This window comes from Micromys minutus (assembly GCF_963924665.1).
Source record: "Micromys minutus genome assembly, chromosome: 12".
NCBI lineage: Eukaryota > Metazoa > Chordata > Mammalia > Rodentia > Muridae > Micromys > Micromys minutus.
Genome location: NC_137981.1, coordinates 57,033,620 through 57,055,723, shown reverse-complemented (window position 1 = coordinate 57,055,723; position 22,104 = coordinate 57,033,620). Strand labels below are relative to the sequence as shown.

General features: G+C 44.8%; 1 protein-coding gene across 1 annotated transcript in view; it reads left to right on the top strand.

Annotated features, from left to right (window-relative positions):
• The window catches only part of WDFY2 (WD repeat and FYVE domain containing 2), a 123,150-nt gene that overhangs the window by 32,603 nt on the left and 68,443 nt on the right, over positions 1-22,104 (top strand). Inside the window, exon 2 of the mRNA XM_080925987.1 lies at positions 18,736-18,803. Coding sequence (XP_080782113.1) covers positions 18,736-18,803 — 68 coding nt within the window. The remainder of the gene's footprint in view (positions 1-18,735; positions 18,804-22,104) is intronic.

The window sequence follows — 22,104 nt, the reverse complement described above, 5'->3', positions numbered from 1 at the left end:
AAGATTAGTATCTCCAGTCCCAAACTCACTCAGAACTGAAGCTATAGCCACCCTAGGTTATTATCTTGATCAAACAGAACTGAGTGGAGTATGAAGTGTGTGGGTGTGTGTGCAGCTCCGCTCACCTCTTCAGGTATGTCTGGAAGCCAGACATCAGGATGTCGTCCTCGGTTTATTTTGAGTCAGGATCTCCGAGCCTCGCTGTAAAGGCTGATCCATCTCCCTGTTCACAGTCTCCAGGACTTTCTCTTCAAATTTCAGGTGTTTATTCTTTTCTTTCTCTTTACATTAGACCATGTGTGTTGAACCTTGCTAACTGCAGAGTGAAGAATTTCAATCTGATAAGCTCCTTTCAGTTCTGCTTTTTCCCATTACAGTTATTTCATTTGTAACTTTTTGTTACATTTGTAATTTGTTAATTCACCCTCAGTGTTTTCTAAAATCAAGGTCACAAAATGCTGTGTTTCGTTAAAGCTTCTGCTGATTAAAAGACTCAAGACAGCTGAGCACAGAGGGACCCAACTCTCATTCCAGGGCTTGGAGGGCTGAAGCAAAGTATTTTTAATTGAAACTTGTCCCAAAAAAACAAAACAAAATACCAAAAAAAAAAAAAAAAAAAAAAAGAGTTCCAGCCCCTTTTCTTCTCCCTTCCCATTGTGGAAGGCGAGAGGAGGCCCCTTGACCTTGACCTTGGACTTCCTGTCCTCCAGAAATGTGAGCCAGCATATTTCCATTCGTTACAGTATCCTGACTGTCCTCTGGTAGCAGCAGCAGGAGGCTCACAGAGACCCTCGTGTGTTTGAGCAGTCCCCTCTTCTCGTTGTGTGTGTCGTTTCTTGTTTTCCATTGGTTTCCTGTACACCCAAGATTGGGTCTCCAGGGACAGTAGGTCAGGGTTTCCTCACGCAGGTCTCCACCTCACCGACACTGTTCTTTGGGGCAGCAGGTCTGCGGTCACCTTCAAATACCGTGCTCTGTTGGCGTTGCACTTTCCTGCAGTAACTTTCCCGACAGTGGTAGCAGAATCTTTTGGATCACAGAGAGTGTTCACAGAGAATTTATATTTTAAAAATATTTCTTATAGTTACTCTAACTATTCAGATTTTTCCACTTCCCTTAAAATAATCTTTTCTCTGTGTGGTGTTGACTCCTCTGCCCAGTGAGTGGTGGTTGGTTCATTTTAGTTGATTGTATTGTCAGATTGTGTAGGTCATGGTTAGTTCTCTTCCAGCATAAACAGGGAGAAGTTACAATTTACCTTTTCTCTTTCTTTCTTTTTCTTTTTTATTTGCTTGCAGGGTTTGGAGTGAGGCAGGGGTGTGGGGTGGCAGTCTAGAATTCTAATAATGTGTATGGGGTAGGGTGGGGGCCGGCAAAGAGTGGGAGAGAGCTGCAGAGTGGACCGTTGTTCTGAAACAGTGGTCCTTTGTGTCCCCTTGGCCCCTTGAGGCGTGCTGAGGCCTGACCTTGGCCTCTAGGCAGAAGTGACTTCTCAGCTGGTTTCTCCAGCCTTCCCACCTGGGAAGGTACTGCAGGCTGGAGTGTGGAGGAGTTAGCTCCTGCGGATGGGGAGCGATGGGGAGTTTTAAGTTCGATTTCAACGGCTATTGTGTTCCTAGTCTAGTTTTGTTTATAAGCGTGTGGTGTGGACCTTCTGTTGACTCCGGCAGCAATGTTTCCTCGTGTGCATGATAATTTGAAATTTACAATGGCTTCAGGCGCTTAGAAGGATGTCTGGTTCTCATAACTGATGAATGGGAGAAATTTTGCTTTCAGTTCTGACTGCTGAGTGAACCCTGTCCTTTCTTAATCTTTTTTTTTTCTTTTTACAAAACTCTATTTACTGTGTGTGTTTGCACACATTTTAATGAATGAAGTAAGTAAAAGATCTACACTTATATAACTGATTAGATTCACATTCCTCCCATTATTTTTAGTATGTTTTCAGTATGCCTGCTAATTGGATCTGTGTCTGCACTTTTAAAAAGACCAGTTTATCATGGCAGGAGAGGACACAAGTGACCAGCCTGAGGGTTGGAGGTGGGCCGCTTGGGTGTAGATCCTTTAGGCTACTTTTCTTCTCTTCATTTTTATTGGTTATTCTCTGTGTTTATATTTCAAATGTTAACCTCTCCCCCAGCTCTCATCCTCCCTTTCCTCCCCTTGTTTCCATGAAGGGGCTCCCTCTCCCAACCACCCACTTCCACCTCAGCGCCTTAGCATTCCCCTACACTGGGAAAACAAGCCATCACTGGACCAAAGGCCTCTCTCTTCTCCCACTGGTGCCAGACACTGCTGTCCTCTGCTGCATATGCACCTGGAGCCATGGGCCTCTCCATGTGTGTTCAATGGTTGGTGTTTTAGTCCCTGGGAGCTCTGGAGGGTTTGTTAGGTTGATAGTGTTGTTCTTCTCATGGGTTTGCAACCCTTTCAGCTCCTTCAGTTTTGGCTACTTTTAATTTCTAAGAGGTTAAACAGATTAGTTATGTCTCTGTCCCATTTATCATCTCTAAGGGACGTAGTGATAATACCAATTTATAGGGCTCTAATAAAGATCAAAGCAGGGAATTCTCTTAAAGTCATTCAAACTGCTTGGCTCAGTGTAAGGACTTAATAAAGCTTCCTGTTAAGGTTTGGCACACACCTTTAATCTCAGAGACAGTGTGGATCTCTGTGAGTTTGAAGCTAGCCTGGTCTACAAATTGAGTTCCAGGGTGTCGAGGGCTACACAGAAAGACACTGTCTTGAAAACCAAAACAAAACAAATAAGGAAATTTACTAACCTGTTCGTCCCGGACTTTGTGGTTTAGACATAGTTTTCAGAACTAAAGGGTAGAAGAATGCTGACTGCTTTGTTTCGTGATTGTGTTTCCTGTTCACTTCTAAGTGACAACCACTAAAAGGCTTTAGTAACATCAATGGCCCATTTTCTGTGTAGGTCACTTCTTTCCTTGCTACAACAATAACTGACCAAAGCAACTTAGAGAAGAAAGGTTTTGCCTCATGCCTGGAGAGGAAGTTCAGTAGGTGGAAAGGGAGGAGGCGGGGTGTCTGGAGTTATGGGAGGAACTACCAGAGCCACTTTAGTGTGTGCTTTAGAACGAGGAAGATGTCTGTAGTCACATTACTCTCAAATGTGTCTGATCTTTCTTAATCTCAGAAGCTAACAGGTCAGGCCTGGTCAGTACTGGGATGAGAGAAGCCTGGAGATTCTGGAGTCTGTGGGCTAAGAAGGGGAAGGAGGGATGGAGGAAAGGAAGGAAGGGAAATGAAGACAAAAGCAACCTTCTAGCTTCTTTATACTCAGGCTCTTAAAATATCACGAATCCAGGCAAGAGTTAATTGAGCTAGTGTATGCAATGACTATCACATAGTGAGACTTCAGAAGACCTTTTTTTTCTTCATATTTTCACTACTAAGAAACAGATCCTAGAGCAAGGGAGATTTCTTTGCTAAAACGTTTATTTGCTGACCCACTGGGGATGTTACTTGGATGAGATGATCCTCTGTAGTCAATAAAAGCTAGGACAACAAGGTTCATAGAGATCTGACCCCAGAGAGGTATTCTCAAGGTTCTGAATGACAAGACTTGACAGCCAATGACTTATAAACGAGCATTGTTTTCTCTGTAAACCTGTGAAGAACAACAGCTCTGTGTGACAGCCACATGACAGCCTGGACTTTATGTTCTCCCGCACCTACAGGCGTAGGCTAGAATGCGGGGTGCTATGTTCTCCCGTACCTACAGGCGTAGGCTAGAATGCGGGGTGCTATGTTCTCCCGTACCTACAGGCGTAGGCTAGAATGCGGGGTGCTATGTTCTCCCGCACCTACAGGCGAGGCTAGAATGCGGGGTGCCAGGAGCTTTCCCACCCTGGCTTCTCTGTACTAAGCGTGTTACATGCTTCTGTTTCTACGTTTGTCCTACTGGTTAAACAACTTCAGAAACAATTGTGGCACAGGTTCAGAACCTCCCAAATCTGAAATTGGCACTGCTCTAAGTTGGGACATTTGAGGACCAACGTAAGTCTATAAGCGGAGAATTCCATGGCTGAGTCACAGTGAAAATGCAGGTGCACTGAGGCTGTGGAGACCGTGTGAGACTTGTCTCTAGACTTGAGTCATGGTCCTGAGCTATTAATGATAAATGCACAGGCATTCTAAAACATGAAACACTTCTGGCCCTAAGCATTTCTTTCTTTAATTTTCAAACATTTTTATGTAGCCCAGGCTAACCTCAAATTCACTATTAAGCTGGGCTTTGAAATTTCTGATTTCTTGCCTCTCCCTCTCAAGTGCTGGCACATGCCAGCCACATCTTGTTTTATGTGGTGCTCAGGATTAAACCTAGGATTCACTTGTGTCAGACAAGCAAACCTGACAACTGGGTTTCACACCCAGTGTTAACATCTGGTAAGAGGCTCTCAGTCTGCAAGGGCTTGTCTTTACTGTTTCCACATTGCTTCTGAAAGAGACTGTAAGCAGGGTCCATCCTAGAACTTGTGCGAGGACTGAGGACTGTAAAGAAGGAAAGCACCCAGTGTCCTAAATGACAGCTGTCTGTACACTGTCACCGATCTGCGGTGCTTTTAGGAGGTGGTTTTTAAGAGGTGGGGGTCTAGGAGGAACACTAGTCAGTGAAGAGTTCCCTGGGGCTTAGCCTTTTGATTTTCTCTTTTTGCTTCTTGTCCTCAAGAGATGCACAGTGGTCTCTGTCACGACTTCCACTTACAGCGCACGGTGCCTCTAGTGGCCAGGCAACCATGGATGGAAACTACTCAGATCAGCCTTGCCTCCTTTAATAGGATTATCTCAAATATGTAATCACAGACGGGGAGAGGTGGCGGCTTTGATCACATCCGCACTCTCCATTCTCTTGGATCTGGACGGGGTGGACTCACTTCCTCCTTCAACTGTGGAAGTGCCACATACACTCTCATCAGAGAGACAGTTTTGTCTTTTGTTGGTTGTAGACTATAAGGCCCCCTCCTTTATACTTATCAAGTTATTTTGCCTGAGTTAACAGGCCTGTTTCTACCAGAGGCAGTTGAGAGGGAACTGACCATGACCTGGTTTTGTAGTGGAGAAACTCCCCCGTAGACACCCAGAGACACATTTCCATAGCATTTCTGAATCCTGTCAAGTACATACTCAGCACCAACATCACACCTGGGTTGGACTTCCAGCACTGATCTTGAGTGTGCAGACATGCACACATTCATACATGGCCAGAATATCCATCTTCTGAGATGCTTAGGTTGTCAGCCGTTGTTAAAGTTGGAAAAGTCCCCACGGTACGGTGAGTATCGAGATTCACTAGCGGACGGAGGAGGTTGGGGAGGACAAGACTTCAGCAGAAGGCCAGTGTGCACCTTCTCAAAGGAATGACGGATCAGGACAGCAAAGTAGCAAACTAGTTTATGCAGGTTTTCGTGTGTGGGGACACACACAGAACAATGCAACCAGGATTTTCATTTTTTAAATTTAATTTGTGTAAGTTTTAAAATTGTAGGATCATATTTCATAGCTGTTTAAAACAATAAAATGAAAATACTAACAAATTATAAGTTCTTATCTGAAATATTTTTTATTTGCAAATAGAACGGCAGTGGCATTCTGTGTAACTCACCCTGTTGGCTGTCTTTCTTGCTGTTCTTCATGACCTATGAAACTAGACATTGACACCTGCTGGGTAAGAGAGCAAAGAGCAGCTTAGCCTGGGCTGTTGCTGCAGGCGGATGTGTAGGCAGGAGCAGCCGGAAGAGGGAGGGAGATGCTGGAACTGCACTTGATCCTGTGAGTACTGAGTGGCTTGTAATTAGGTCATCTCAGTGGCTTGCTGCAGACCAGGGAAGGGAGAACTAGGAGCTCAGAGTCTAGCAGTGTCTCAGACAGCAGTGAGTGTGAAATGGGGCAGTGAAGACAGCGGACAGGACTGACCTCAGATTAAGGGTGGAGGTGGGGTTAACAGCTTAGTCATTTATTGGTGGTAGAGGCGCTCTTACTACTTGAATTATTCTCTGACTTTGGTTAATTTAATATGCATGGGTAAATGCAAGTCAGAACTTAGCAGTGCATCGAGTAACTAGAGTGAGTGTCTGTGCAATGTCAGTGTTCTCAGAGAGAACCATTTTCACAGCCTGTGTACCATGCATGAGAAGCTATGCTGTGGGACAGTGCTGGCTGGCAGTAATGCCGTGACGGCTAAGCTCACACTCTGCTCTCCACAGGCCTCCTCTCCACACTGGTGCATGTTACACAGAGCAGGGGTTTCCCCAGCAAGCTTCCCTTATACAGTGGCCTCAAGTGCATGGGATTGTGTGGCTTCTCAACTTTCACTCAGTTTTAGGCATTCAAACCTTTGTGCACTTTAGTGAATTCTTGAGGGTTTTAGGAAACAATTAAGTTGCAGCTGTTCCTTTGCTCCCTATCCCCACTCCGAGCAGCATAGGTTCACTAACAAAGGAAGGCTCTGTGTTCCGGCTTCTGGGTACATTTCCCCAGTTTACGTTCATGCTTTTCGGTAAGTACAACAAAACCAAGGAGATCAACAAGTAATCAGTTCTTTCTGCAGCCAGCAGGTAGAGGCATTTTACTGTTGAAGATTTATTAACATTTCTTTGTGCCGAGCATTTGACACATTGGGGACAGTGATGACTAACTCGGGCAGTTATAGGAAAGGTTCAGTGTGAAGGAAAGCTAATGTGATTTCACTATGAGGTTGTTAAAAATCCACAGCAAGACATTGATTGTGGGAAGATGCTATCTGTATGCTTTGGTTTGTCTTTCTGTCTTCCTTCTTTTTTACCTCTACCCCACCCTCTTTGAGGAAATGGTCTCACTGAGTAGCTGAGGCTGTCCTGGAACTGTGTTGATGAGGCTGGCCTTGAACTCACCAAGATCTTCCTGCTTCTGTCTCTGAGTGCTGAGATTAAAGGCGTGCTGTACTATGCCCTTCTCTCTATGGCTCTTCAGGATATCAAGAGTTTTTTTGTTTGTTGTTTCAGCCATTGATTCTAATTCATGACTTCATATCAAAACATCATCTTGGAGGGCAGGGGCCACTCTTGTATGTTCGCTTGACTAGAGTAAAGCTGTAGTTTTACTCTATTACCATTTATTGTCATTGATGTCCCTGGTTCCTTTGTACAGAACGTCAGTTTTGTATTAAATTTGTCAGACATAGTTCCAGTCACTCTAAGAAAATGTGTTCACATGCTGCTAGAGGCCAGAAATGGGTGGCAGATCCTAAGGGCTGGAATTAACAGATTTTTGTGAGTCATGTGACATGGGTACTGGATCTGAGCTCCTGTCCTTATAATTAAGCAGCAGCAAGTGCCACTCACAGCTAAGCCACCTGCCCAGCTTGTTCCAGTTACTCCGTAATCTAGGGGCCTGAGTGACTCCAGAAACCCAGTGCTTGTCTCTGTCATAAAAGAGGGCATGTTCAAAGCGACTGAGTTATGTATTGTGGAGCCTTGAATTATTTCATGTCACATATTGTTTTGTAGTTGGGAGAAGTCTTTTTTTTTTTTTTTTTTTTTTTATGGAATTATGGCCAGCATTGTAGAAATAGACATTTTCAGTTCTCTGCTTCAGGAAGCCTGTGCACCACGATGCTGCTCTAATCCGCTCCGTCCTGCTCTTTGCTGCTGTCATAGATGTATACTGGAAAGTTTTAATGTCGCTGAGAACATTTTCTTTCCTGGTGGGAGAATTTGGTACTGTGTACAGAGTTCTTAACATTTGGGTACATGTATTAGATAGTTGGCGCTGACCGGCCAGAGTTTTAACAATAGAACCCGTGTAAGATTTGCCGCTCTCTAAGTCAGAGGTCAGCTGATCTGTTACCTCCTCATTAGTGTCAACGAAGGCTAGTACACCAACTAAAATTGCAAAGTGGATGGCAAGTGCTTAGTGTTAATGTCAAGTTAATGTCCACTACAATTTCCTATTTATAATCTCTGTACTCCCAAATGAGGGTGTTTATACAGCTGTATACAGTTGATGGTAAGTATCAAGAGCTCAGATAATCTAGAAGCAATTTATTGTGAACAATTTCAAACATACGCAAGCACAAATATAGTGCCATTTAATGCCACATGTCTGTTGTTAGTTGTGACATGTTCTCTGTGTTTAGGTTCTTGGAGAAATTCTTGGGGTCTTCTGTGAAGTTGCGTGTTTGAGTCAGCCTGGATTTGCTTTTGTTCCTGTGCTGCCTGAGGACAGTATGAGATAGGACACTTGAGACTTTTCTAGATGATGTAATTGGATTTTGCACTGATTGCCTTGTGTTAAAGAAATCTAGTTGTTTTTATCCAGACAGGTTTCCTTTGCTGGCGTCTTTTCACAGGGCAGGATTTATTGTCACTCACCAGCACTCTTCAAGGTCACTCTTGAGACTTTCATTTAGCATCTTGACTAGAACCTTTGCCTTTGCTTCTATATTCAAACCAGCGTGCTGTTAAAGGGGTACAGTCAAACGAGCGTGGGGTTAAAGGGGTACCAGGGCCTCCAGAGTCTAACAGGAGCTCTTAGGGCTAAAACCTGGAGGTGAATTGTTACAAACTTTCTATTGTCTTGGGTTTGGGATCTGTGATTGTTTACTCATGAACACACTGGCAGGTTGGTTGGCTTGGTTGGTTTTGGACTTTAGGCACATACTCTTCCTTTCCTGGTATTGATGGCGTCTCTCAGGTCTCTCTCTGTCTGCTGCTTTGGCTCACTGAGCTTCCTTGGAAGAGTGACTTGACTTTGTGTTTTTGTCTTGCGCTTACTGTGTCTTCTTGTTTTTAACCATGGGCTAACAAACCTGCTGCAGTGACCCTTCCTTCCTTCCTGTTCCCTCCCCACTACTGTCAGAGTCAGTGTTGGAAATACCCCATCACAATCAACCCTGGCTCAGAGACTCTTTGTTCCTTCTTTCTTAGGGCATCACATCTGATTCTTTGAGCCCAAGTTTCAGTTGGATTTTAACGCTGCCCTGCTCTGGAGTGGCCGTTGTCCACTTGGCCAGGATGGCTTCGGGCCACTCATCTTGCTGTTGTATTCTGAGTGCGGTGTTATTGGCAGCTCGATGAAGACAGCGATTTTAGGAAGGTAGTTATTCCTCTGAGTTGTATTCATTTAGATTTAAAAAAAAAAAAAAAAAAAAAAAAAGACAGAGCCTCTCTAGCTGGCCTGCAGTTTCATACATAGACCAAGCTTGCTATAAGCTGGCTCTGAATTTAGAATGATCCTCCTGCCTCTACCTCCTGAGTGTAGAGCTTGTGTGCCACTTGCTTGTTTTTATTTTTTAACCACACATACCCACCTGCAATTTCAAGAGTATGGTTTAATGCTTTTCCATAGTTAACCAGCATTGTAAAGCCAGCGGCTTCATTTCCTTCCAGAACGTTTTCCTCCTCAGAAAGAGCCTGTCTTTCATTGTCCCTGGAGAAGGACACCTGGGAGATTTAAGGCCACTGGAAGAGAACAGTTGGCTCCACCTGCAGATCGGGGACACTGACAGCTAGGACTCTCTGAGTGGCTTCTCTTGCTGCTCAGTGTTTCATGAAGTTCCCCTGGAGGCTTCACCCCATGCCTGTCACTGTCACAGGTAGCAGGAATATACTGGTATGTACTGCTATATACTGGTATGATGAGACAGACCATTCATTCCTCCAGTGACTTCTAGAGCTTTCCCTCTGGGCAGGGCTGATAAGCACAAACCCGGGTCAAGGGTTTGACTCTTCTTTCTTTTACTGTGGGGGCTTCTGTGAGGACAATGACACATGGCTAACAACCAGGACTCTGCGAGCCTCTGATCTCTGTCACACTCTTGCTACTCACTGTACCTAAAATGTCTTTATTTTCTCTCTCGTTTTTGTTTTCCTTTTAGACAGCCCCTTAACCTATTGAAAGCAAGTCCCATGTGTTAAATACTGTATGTGATAAAAAAAAAAAAAAAATCAGTATTACAGCATGTAAATTCAGCAGTGTTTTTAAGAGTTAAATATAAAAGTACTCAAAAACATTTTGCAAAGTTGTCAGAGGACGCCTTGTCTCCTAGGCGGGCAGCCTTGCTGATTAGTGCTGACAGCTGACGTCATGTGTCCTTGCAGGGTGAATCCTTGAGCTTCATCTTGCCCGAGGAGCCCCAGGACCTTATATGAGGGTTCTTCTTTAAAGAGAGGTAATATGCAGAAACACCACAAGTAGGAGGGTGTCCAGGAAGCCGGAAGCCCAAAGCAGTGGTGGACAGAAGCTGTGTAATAGGCCCAACACTAAAATCAGATCACAGCTTGAGGGAACAACACACAAAGGCCAGACCACAGCCCAAGGACACTTTGCAGACATGGCCACTGTTTACTATCTCAGCTCCTCAGTAAAGCCCATGGGACTTCCTCCTGGACCCTGACTGCTAGCTACCCCAGGACTCTCCCAGAAAACCTGCTTCTGTGTTCCAGTGTTTGCTCAACATTAACACGGCACACAGTAGAAACAGAAAAAAATCTGCTTATGGTTTCCCCCAAGAACTGGTGATAGAAAGTCTTAGCCACGGCACTGTTGAAGCCCAGACACAGGTGGCGGGAGGCGCAGGAGCACTGGGCGTGCTCACAGTGACCTGCACCAGAGCTGCGAGGAGAGTTTATTCCTGTTCCCATCATGGTACTTCCTGTAGGAACCCTGACCCCGTAACCTCACTGCTGGAGTGCCGACAGATGACAGCGCAGTCCTTGTCTTCCTCCGCATGTGCACTTGATCTATGGGTCCCTTTAGCTTCATTTTTAGGGTCTATTTTATCCACTTCAAAGTACTTTCAAAGCTGACAATCATGCCACTTGCTTATGGTTTTTAATCAATGTAAACTGTTAAGGTTCTTCCAGAACCTTTTTACTTTGGAATAAGAGAGACATGTCTCAGGTGGTTAAAATGCCCAGGGGAGGTGGCGGTCATGTGTGTACCTCACTGGCTCCTGTGTGACTTCAGGTGACCAAAGGCTGATAATATTTGTTGAGCAGTAATTGCACTCAACCCCCGTGCCAGGTTGTGGCATACTACACTTCTTCAGCCGGCGACAGATGGGCCCTGAGAATTGCTGCATCTAAGAACATTACGGTGTCTGTGAGTCAGCAAAGCGGTGTAGGTCTTTCATAGGAAGGCCCTTGATTGGAGGAATCAAACTGTGTGGCAGAAGGGAGCAGGGACTGAGTGGCACCCAGCTTGAACTGCCTTTATGCACTGGAAGCCTCTGGGCACTCAAATGTATTGAGCATTTACGAAGGTGGAGGTAGCTTCTGTGTGAGCTGAACGTGGTGTAGGAGTGACCGGTGATCAGAAATCTAGTAAGCAGAGAGAGCTTTCTTCCTTAAGTTACTCCTCATACACTTTCGCAGAATCTCTGCAGTGGTCTTTCCATGTGGAACATTTGCATCCTTTAAACAAATTACTGTAAAAACTACCGAAAGACATTGACTGATCCCATTGCTCAAACTTTTCCTGTTAGCAGATCGCTAGGGGCAGGTTCCTGGCCGGAGTCGTGCTGCTCTGGTGACGATTCTTTTGGAGAGGCATTCCCTGGAAATCCAGACCTACCACGCAGAGTGGAATTTGATCTCTACCCCTCACCCCAAGTTACTTCAGTGATACAAAAACAATTGTCCTCAGGGAAATGAGGCTTGTTACCATGGTAACTAATAAAGGTTGCTTCATTCTCAGGCACATTTTTAAAGCCTAGATTTCAACATGGATAGACTTTTTTTTCCCCCAGTAGCTTAGTAACCTGTGGTACAATGTTTGTTGACACTCCTAGCCCTCCTTTTTCTCCTCAGGGGAAAAAAGGAGCTCTGAAGATAGATAGTATTTCATTGTGTGCTCACTGTGAATTTGGAGTATTTCTTAGGCATGTTGTTGGCAGTGCCCTGACTTTCTAGATCTCAAATCAGGGCACAAGGGCAGTTCTTTTGCTCTCAGTGACCTACCCTGAAAGATCTCAGCCTTTCTTCCACACCCCTTGTGCTATCTAAGGGTCCTCACAGCAGCAGCTCTTCTTACTGATCTCAGCACTGTTCAGCCCAGCTCACACCTTACCATGAATACCAGGTAGGCGGTTCACGCTACCACAGCCCAGATGGGATTGTCCAAGGTAAACACTGCCTTCCATAGAAACATCACTTACTAATGAAAGGCTCCACTGTTCACAGATACCCACAGCCAGCCAGCACCCAAGTCTGATGAGACACTTCCCAGCTGCTAAAGATCTATTCTTGTGGTTTCAGACCCCTTGGCTTTGCTCTCTCCCTAACCCTCTTGCTCTGTTAGATTGGGATTGATCAAGGTAACATGGAAATAAAAGAAAGAATAAACCAATCTCAGCAGAAGCAGAACAGTTGAAGAGCGCCAGCCTCTCCGTGATAGTGGGGTCTATGGCTCAGGTGCAGGGGCTTGTGACTTTATAGGACAGAGGGGGGACTTTTGGGGAGGAGAGTTTTATCAGTGGATGTGTCCCTTATAGGTCCAAGGCTGAATGAGCTCGGCAGACGTCCTATATGTTGGCCATTTTCTCAGGCAGGTGTTCTTATCCCCGTGTTGACTCTGGAGTCTCTCTGCTGCCCCAGGCTCCTTGTTTTAGGTTATGAACTCTTCTGGGCTCTGGAGATGAACTGTACATACATGTTAGACAGTGTTCTAGCACTCAGAAAAATCTAGTCACCCCCACCCCGGCCTGGTATAAATTGAAGTTCCTGGAGGTAGGGAGGGGGTGGTGAGAAAGCAGGGTTTGTGTTAGTTCTTGAATCACTGATAAAATTTAGTGACCATGGATAGTTAGAATATTGCAGATCCAGAGCCAGTTACCTGGGGACTGTTTTTAAGTCTCTTTGAAAGTCTTCTATTGCCCACTTCTGTGTCTGACCTGATATCCTTTTGACTGTCTCTTAAACCTTTTACACTATTATTTTCTTTATGTTTTCACTACCATATACTAGTTATACATAAAAGGCATCGCTGTATCATTGTCATACATGTGCTTAGCTGATTTTCCATCTCCTGTCATTGTCTACCCCTTTTCTTTTTAAGCATCTTAGCAGAGCACTAGCTTCCTCCAGTCGTCAGCCTGTATGATTCTCACCAGTGAATTGTGTTTGGTCTGACTTATGGCTTTGTTTTGCTCAATTACTAATAAAAGCTCGAGTATTTACTGTCAGTGTAGAACATGCTATTTGGTATATCCCAAATTCCTGTTCATAGATTATGGCCTCTCATAATTGGCTCAGGATAAATTACCCCTTATTCCTTTGAGGAGACAGCAAACCAGTTGCTGTAGGGTAACCAGGGCTTTCCACAAACAAACAAACAATTGGGATTTTGTCCCTGGATCCTTACTTTAAGTAGCCTCTACAGCCCCCTGTGGCCTTCTGGCTGGTCATTTACACAGTACTGCTGCTCACTAGGATGGCCCCCTAGGCTGCCCATTTGCTCTCCTATGGGGAACTTGCTCCCATTCCCTCTCCACTTTGCCCGCCTAACTTGGGGCTCTACTCAGTGCCCTCCGCACGCTGCCCCTTGTCAGTCCTACCTCACCTGCTGTAGTTCTGCCACCTGCTGGCCATCCCTGGGCATGTGCAGCTTCTCCCTATCCCAGAAAGAGGGCAGCACATTCAGCTGGGATGTGGCCTCCTTCCCCAGCACACTGACCCCTGCTGGCTTAAACTTGTCTCTGAGTTACAGTGATTTTCCTTTCTTTGCTTCCCTCCCTTCATCCACACTCTGCCCCCTCCGCCTGTCTGTTTTATGTGTGTGGGTATTTCATCTGCATACTGTGTGTGTAGCTGCCAGAAGAGGCTGTCAGAGTCCCTGGAACAGAGTTACAGATAATTGGGAGCCATCATGTGGACACTGGGAATTAAACCCAAGTCCTATGCAAGAATCCCTATTAAAAAATAAAGATAGGGTCTTGGGTTTTGTTTGTTTGATCAAGAAACAAACAGACAGACAGACAGACAAACAAACCAAAGCCTCTTCCCTGTGTAGCTTGAGCTCACAGAAAACTCAGCAGAGATCCCTCTGTCTCTGCCTCTGAGTGCTGAGATTTAAGGCATCAATGACCACAGCTGGCCCTCTGTCTCCTTTTTCCATTTCTTTCCTCCCATGTTTTTATATATTGGAGCTGGGCAACGACCCTGGCTTTGCACATTGTCTGTGTAAGTAAAGGGTGTATATATATATATATATATATATATATATATATATATATATATATATATATATATATATATATATATACACACACATAAACATATACATACACATACACATACACACACACACACACACACACACACACACACACACACACACACACACACATACTGGCCATAGTTGACAGTCTTATGAAAAAATTCTTTCAAGGAAAAAGGTTTGCACTTACTGTTAAAAACTTTCTGTATTGTTTTTAAAAATATGGTTTCCAGGAAAAATTGAATCCTATAAGCTGTTGACAGTGGAATCTGTGCTCAGGAAGTTTCTCCTCATCCAAATCGCACTTCTTATCTCTAGGATGAACCTCCTTCTTCCCTGCCGCCACGTCACTACAAGTCGGTCTGAAGAAGGCAGTGTTTATTGAACAGGGAACTAGTTAAGGGCTTTCCTGAGGACTGAATGCCTCTTTAGAAATATTTATGTTTTTAGAAACAAATGATATTTTTGATCTTGAACTTTGCAACCTTGCTTACTTTAACTGTTAGCTATAGGACGGCAGAGGCACGCAGAGGGAAGCGTTTGTTGGTTGGGCGTGAGTGTGTGTATGCTTGAGTGCAAGTGTGCGCGTGCATGCGTGTGTGTGTGTGTGTGTGTGTGTGTGTGTGTGTGTGTGTGTGTGTGTAGGGTCAGGTACACATAGAGAACTGCTTTTCCTATGTAGATGCCTTTACTCGTCACTTTTTTTGTTGGCTGTGAGTATTTACTTGACTAGCAACAGTTTAAGGGATGGAGGCACTGTTTGGTTTACAGTTGGCTGTGGCACAGTCTCTCTAGGTGTGGCATGAGGCAGGGGTATGTGTTTGCAGCTAGAGACAAAGGTGAATGCAGTGCTGTGCTGTTTGCTCCCATTTTTTCAGTGTCGGTGCCCATGTGTAGTGCCAGTCGCCTGACAGTTAACCACCTCACCTGTTACTTAGTGACAGATTGCTATATTATTTCATCTTTCTATGAGTGTCAGGTTTACTTTGCTCTTTTCCTAGTGCCATAAATATATCATTAGGTTGTTGGCCTGTGATCTTGTCTAACTAGGCATTGAATGCTGTAATTTCCCATCTAAACTTTGACTTCCTGGGTTTTGCTGTTTGCTTTCAATTCAGCTTATCTTACAGTGTTTCTAATTTTCCTAACAAATTTCCCCCAGCTCATTGTGACTTTTTCCCACTGTCCCCTCTGTTCCTGATTTTAGCTTCATTCTGTGGTGATAGACAATGGTTGTGTATTGTGCATGCCAGATGTGTGTCCTCCCATTGAGGTGTGGTGTGCCTGTGCATCTCACTGATTGTGTAACTCAGGCCTGTAACTTCCGCTGATTCTCAGTCTGGTTGCTTTATCTGTAATTGAAAGTTATACACAGATGCATTTTATTAGCTATTGTTTATCTGGGACAATCTTAATTTTTCCTTCATTTGTGGAAGAGATTTGGAAAATACAGGTTTTAAGTTTAATTCTTTGAGAGTTTTGGGTTTTGTACAATATTGGCCTCTTTCCCCTACCTCTTCCCAGATGCAGTCTGCTTTGTCAACCCACTGAACTTTGTGACCCCCACTCGTTCTAAACAAAGCAAACGAGACCCCTTTGGGACCAATTTGTGCTGCCCAGATATTCTCGACTGTGTGGTCTTCTGCTGGAGCATAATCAGCTGATCAGATGTGTTCTTTTAGAAAACTTCCCTTCCGGCACCTAACGATTGCTGTTTGCTTCCCTACTGGGGTGGAGTGGAATTGTGCGTCCGTCTTCCCTCCTATGCTGGGATTTGGTCGGGCTTGGTCTGGCCCGGGTTCTGTACAAGCTGTCACGACGGCCCTGAGTTCACAGTGCAGCTGTTTTGCTGCGTCCAGAAGATGCTTCCTGCCCTCACCAGCACTTTTTACTCTTGCACTTTCTGCTCCCATCTGTAATGGTCCCTGGGCTTCGGGTTGTCTCTGGCCAGCTATGTGTTAGTCACCATCTGTGGCAAATAGGAGCGTAGTTGGGGTTTGCAGACATACTGATCTGGTGGTCCCCACTTGACTATCCTTCAGCTTTGAAGGGAAGGTCATCTAGGTAGCTCTTGGTCGATAGTTGTCTTTTTAGCACCTCCCCTCTTTGCCCTCTGCTTCATTGAGAAGTTGGCTGTTGATACCCTATTAGAGAGTTGTTTTCCTCCTGATGCCTATAAGAGTTTTCTCCTTGGCATTTGATGGCTTCTATCTGTCTGTCTGGTCTGGTGCAGTCTGTCTTCCTTTAGTGTGTTTATCGTTTACCAGATTTGGTGAATTTTTATCTATTTTTCCTGAAATATTTTCTGTACCTTTCTTCTGTAGGGCTCCACATTTGAAAGTTGCTATCTTAACAGATGCTGTCAGGTCTCAGAGGCTGCCTTTTGTTGTTTGTTTTTCTTTTGTCCCTTGTTCTTTTCAGTTTCAGCTTCTCACTTGGATTCAGTGTCCTCGTCTTTGTTGTCTGCTCAGACCTGGGGCCTCTAGTCCTACGAGCTTTGTTTCAATTACTGTGCTTTGCAATATTCAGCCCAATTTCCTTATAGAATCTCCATTAGAAGGACTGTTCCTGGCCCTTTCAGACATTCTTCTCATCCTGAGTTTATGTTGTCTGTGAGTTCTTTTTGGCATATTTTACACAGTCTGCAGTAAGACCAATGCTTACACCTCTTCCTGGATAATTTCTGTTTTGTTCCAGGAACCCATACTTTCTGTTTCATGTGTAGTTTACACTTTACTGTTAAGAACCGATCCGAATGCAGTAATTCTGGAAGTCAGAGTCTCTAAAATATAGCTCTCTTACTTATTTTCTGGTTCTCATGTGGACTGCATTTCCTGTGTCTGATCATTGAGAGCTCGTTTCTGTTGTCTCTGAGGTCAGCCAGCAACCTGGGACCATGGAGGAAAGGAATGTTTCTACCCCAGTCATTTCTTTTGAAAGAATCTGCTTGGGAAGCCCTTCATCCCTAAGAGTTAATGAGCAGCCTCTGTTCTGGCCACTCACTGAGTAGTCAGGAATATCAGAACAGACCTTCAAACAGTAGAGGGCATTTCCACCCTAGCTCCAGCAGGCTACCTCAGGAAAGAAGCCATTTGCCAGGCTCCCTGCCAGGCTAGAGTCTGGATGTTGGAAGTTACTTAGTGCTGGATCTAGGGTATCACTCCGGTGCTGGTGGTTAAATATAAAAGGTTGCTGACCCCTCCCTTCACGAGCTGCGGCACTTGGGAGAGAGGGCCTTGCTCCTCACCTGGGCAGTGTTGTAGGACTGGTCCTGGTGGAGAGGGGAGAGGGCACGGGTGAGCCAGCCCTAGGAGCAAGAGGGAGATACAGCTGGCCTCACTGCTTGTCAGCTATGATATGGCATTAGTGTGGGTATGACACCCTCCCTCCTCACCTCTCACCACCTGTGCCAGTCAGGAGAGCTGCCCCTGGTGTCATGAGTCGGTGAGCCGCCCTGTCCCTTTCCAGCTGTAGTGGGTCCAGCATCTCGCCTGAGCAGTAGGGTAGAGCTAGCCCTGCTGGAGGGGGCACAGGAGAGCACACCCCCCAACCCCAAAGGCAAGAGCACAGGAGAGCTGGCCTCTCACTCTCCCTTGTCATCGATAGTAGTCAAGAGAAGTGACCCTAGGGTCATGGGGGGCTAGTCCTGCTCCCCACTGGTGAGAGCAGCAGGGCCGGCCCAGCCCTCCACCAGTTGCAGCACTTGGGAGGGTAGGCTGTGGAGGCATGGAACTGGTGAGCAGAGGACATGGCACAAAACTGCCCCTGCCCCCTCCTGATGGCAGCATTGGGTGTCCTGGCTGCTGCAGTGTTGGAGAGAGTGTCCTAGTGGTGTGGATAGGTAGGGCCAGGACGCTGACCAGCTCTTCTGCCACCCAGGCCCAGATCCCCCCAAATCTGTATCATCTGTGAATGGCTGGGATGTGTCGGGGTGGAGGGGCCCTGCTGATTCAAGACTGTAGCATCTCCATGGCACAGGTCAGCAAAGGGATGGCTGGGAAGAGTCCTGTTGGCGGTGGTATCCCAGAGTGGGGAGGCCTTGAGCCTCACTCATGACTCATTGCAATGAGCGTTTGCAAGTGGAGATATGTGGATAGAGATGGATATACTATGGGACACATTGTGACATAGTCAAGGTCAAGGCATTTGGAAAGACAAAACAATGAGGGGAACATTTTAAAAAACACTCAAGATAGACATATGCATTCCTATATGAAGGTGGCATTTCTAGGGTTATGTAATTTTGAGTGCACTGCACCCTTAAATTTAAGGAATATGGATTCCTCAATTCGTAAAATAAGTTTTAAAATGTAAGGAATATAGTAGGATCTTTAGAATGGCCTATGTAGTATGTTTCTCTATTTAGTATACCTGGCATGAGTGTGTGTGTGTGTGTGTGTGTGTGTCCGTCCATATATATGGATATATACAGTGTTAAAAGATTTGATTTCTGAGTATCGCTATTTTGGCATAACTCCAGTGCTGATATTATGTGTACTTTTTCTTCGGTTGCAGGACAGTCCGTGTTTGGTTAAAGAGGGACAGCGGACAGTATTGGCCAAGCATTTACCATGCGATGCCTTGTAAGTATCTGGGTATCCTGAGAACCAGGTCTTTACTCCAGTAGCCCGTCCTTCCCTGCTTTCTTTTTCTGTATTTGCTTCTTGAGTGACTAAGACTGAAAGTTGGGGATCTTATTAAACTGGAAAGTACCATATTAAATAATTCTCTAGTTTCCTAAAGCTCTCAATATGGAAAGTGAGGACATTGTTTGGAAATGGCCTGTCTATTGGTAAGTTCTAATGAGAGGAATGGAGAACAGACACAGGCTCCTGGTTACCTCAGTCCCGTCTTGTCACTAACTTTGCTCTAGCTCCTCTGAAGTTTATATCCTCAGACAATTCAAAGTTCTATTGGCTGATTACATGTATGAAGTAAAATTGTCCTTGTATTATTTTTAAACCTTTTAAAAAAGTTCAGGACATTGAGCTTTAAGCACTGAGTTCTCAAGGATTTGCTGAGTCTAAGACATTGTAATTAGAAGTGGGTTCCATTCTCCAGATGTTGTCTGAGGAGAACATCCTTGTACACATTGGTACTGTACCAGCCTTGATGTCATCGACATAAGCCATCAGGGCAATGGCGGCCGAAAACCAAGGGCAACAGCCAGTTTTCCACTCTGGGAGATCATAGAGCTGAAAGAGAAAGGAGAGGAGAAGACAGGAGAGAGGAGGGAGGGGAGGAAAGAGGGAGGAGAAGACAGGAGAGGGGGGAGGGGAGGAAAGAGGGAGGAGAAGACAGGAGAGGGGGGAGGGGAGGAAAGAGGGAGGAGAAGACAGGAGAGGGGGGAGGGGAGGAAAGAGGGAGAAGACAGGAGAGAGGGGGGAGGGGAGGAAAGAGAGAGGAGAAGACAGGAGAGAGGGGGGAGGGGAGGAAAGAGAGGAGAAGACAGGAGAGGGGGGGGGAGGGGAGGAAAGAGGCGGATGTATTTTTCATGTTGCGTTAGCATAAGTTCCTCTGCAGGTAAAGAACTGACCTGTTAAGAAATTACTTATAGTCTAGTATTTTATTCTTTAAAATTAATAAGACCTACTCTATACTTATTTTTTTCTGTAAAATAACTGTTCGAATTTATTATAGCAAACTTTTTCTTCCTTATAAAGATAGGGTCTCACTGTGTAGCTTCCTTAGTCTGGCACTTGTATGTAAACTGGCTTGGCCTTGAACTGACAGAGCTCCATCTGCCTCTGCCTCTTCCATCTCCTATCCCTCATTTCATTTTACATGTGTGAGAATAGCTAGGATCAATAGAACAAGTGACAGCTCGTGCTGGCAAGGATGTAGACTAAGGGAACATGCCTCCGTTGCTGGTGCAAGTGCAGATTTGCAGCCACTATGGGAATCAGTGTGGCAGTTTCTCAGGAAGAGCAGGATCAATCCACCTCTAGATCCAGTCCCAGCACTATTGGGCATCACCCAGACGACATTTATTCTACCACAGAGACACTTGCTCAGCATTTTCTTTCCTGTTCTAGACATAGTAGCCAGAAATCGAAAACAACCTAGATGCCCCTCAACTGAGGAATGGATAAAGAAAATGTGGGTACCAGCTAGGCTGTGGTGGAGCAGGCCTTTAATCCTAGTACTGGGAAGGCTGAAGCAGGTGGATCCCTTTGAGTTTGAGGCCAGCCTGATCTACAGAGCAAGTTCCAGGACAACCAAGGCTACACAGAGAAACCCTGTTTTGAAAAACTAAAAAGAAGACAAAGAAAATGTGGTGGTATATTTACACAATGTATATTTATTCAAGTATTTAAAAAAATCATGAAATTTGTAGATAAATGGGTGAAGCTAGAAAACAACCTGATTTATCCCAGGCCTAAAAAAACATACATGGTATGTATTCACACACACACACACACACACACACACACACACACACACACACACACACACGAATGCTATCTCTTAGGCTGTGATTTAAAAAAAAAAAAACAACCTAGAAATGTTTTCTATGATTTTGACTTGGTTTTCTTTCTCTTTTTTCATAGCTACAGTATTTTCATTGTATCCCTGATTCCAGTATGTTTTGGATCTAGAATTTTGTGTATATGTGTGTGTGTGTGTGTAAATAAAACATTGTCTTATGTCTTTTGCCCGGTTGTCTCTCCCATGTCTTGTAATCTCTTCAGATTTACTTCTTAGTTTTTGGTTTCATTTTTTTATTTTCAGTTTGGGTTTCCTTAATGGTTTTATTTCTTTGCTAAATTCTACCTCCCCATCTTGATCTGTTTTCATTATTTCTTCCAGCTGTTTGTGTTTTTATGATGTCCATTAAGGCATTATTTGTATCCTCTGCAGTCCTTGGACATACTCATAATTGATACTTCGAAGTCCTTATTTTGCGCTTCAGCTTTTCTCAGGGCCTGTTAACAGTGTGGTTGCTGCCTTCTGGAAGACGCGTGTCTGGGCTTTTCACGTATGTGTTTCTGCATTGAGATCTAGGCAGTAGAGTTACAATGTTTGAAGTTATGGTATTCATGGTATAAATATCTGGTGGTGTCTTTATTGACTGGGCGTTTGGGTCTGAATCAAGAGGCAGAGTCTATGTGATGGGTGAGCTGGGTATAGCTTAGGGGTACACTGTAGCAGGACTAAGAGCCAGTGTGGAGAGACCAGAATGGAGGATGGGAAGGGTTGTAAAGGCTGCCTCCCTGAACCCCAACATAGAGAGTTCACTGGGGGTCCCTAAGACTGTTAAGATATGGCAGGAATGATGTTTGGGAGCATGTGGAAAAAGGAAAAATTCTGATTTTCTCTTTCTTCTCCTCCAACTTTAAGTAAAATAACCAGTATTTGCTCTGGTCTTGTCAGTTTGTCAGACTTGACATTAACTGCCAAGAAGAGGCAAAGGGAGGCAGGAACGGAACAGGGTGTGTAGCTCCCAGTGTTGTGCAGAGCAAAGCAGCAGAGGCACCTGGGCATGGCAGAGCCTAATAGTAGAATGGTTTCCCTGAGAGCATCAGCTCTGCATCTGTAGTGGGGCACACTGGCTTTCAGGAGTAAGACCCTAGGTATTCGTGCAGGCTTCTAAAGGAAATCAGGACACTCCTACTTTGGTCCCCTGAACAGTCATTGGAATTGCGCTGTTGGGTTCTGTACAAAGTGACTGGACCAGAGTCTTTGTTTTAGCAAAACCTCTAGGTGATTTCAGTGTGTGTTAAAGTTAGAATGTGGTCTTCTAATGTGTTGTTGAGCAATACGTACATGTTTAAATGAACCCAGTGAAGCCTCATGCAGATACAGTATTGATTTAAAAATATGAAAATATAAGCCACTATGTTAGTCAAATATTTATGATATGTCTGCTATACATAGGCCTCT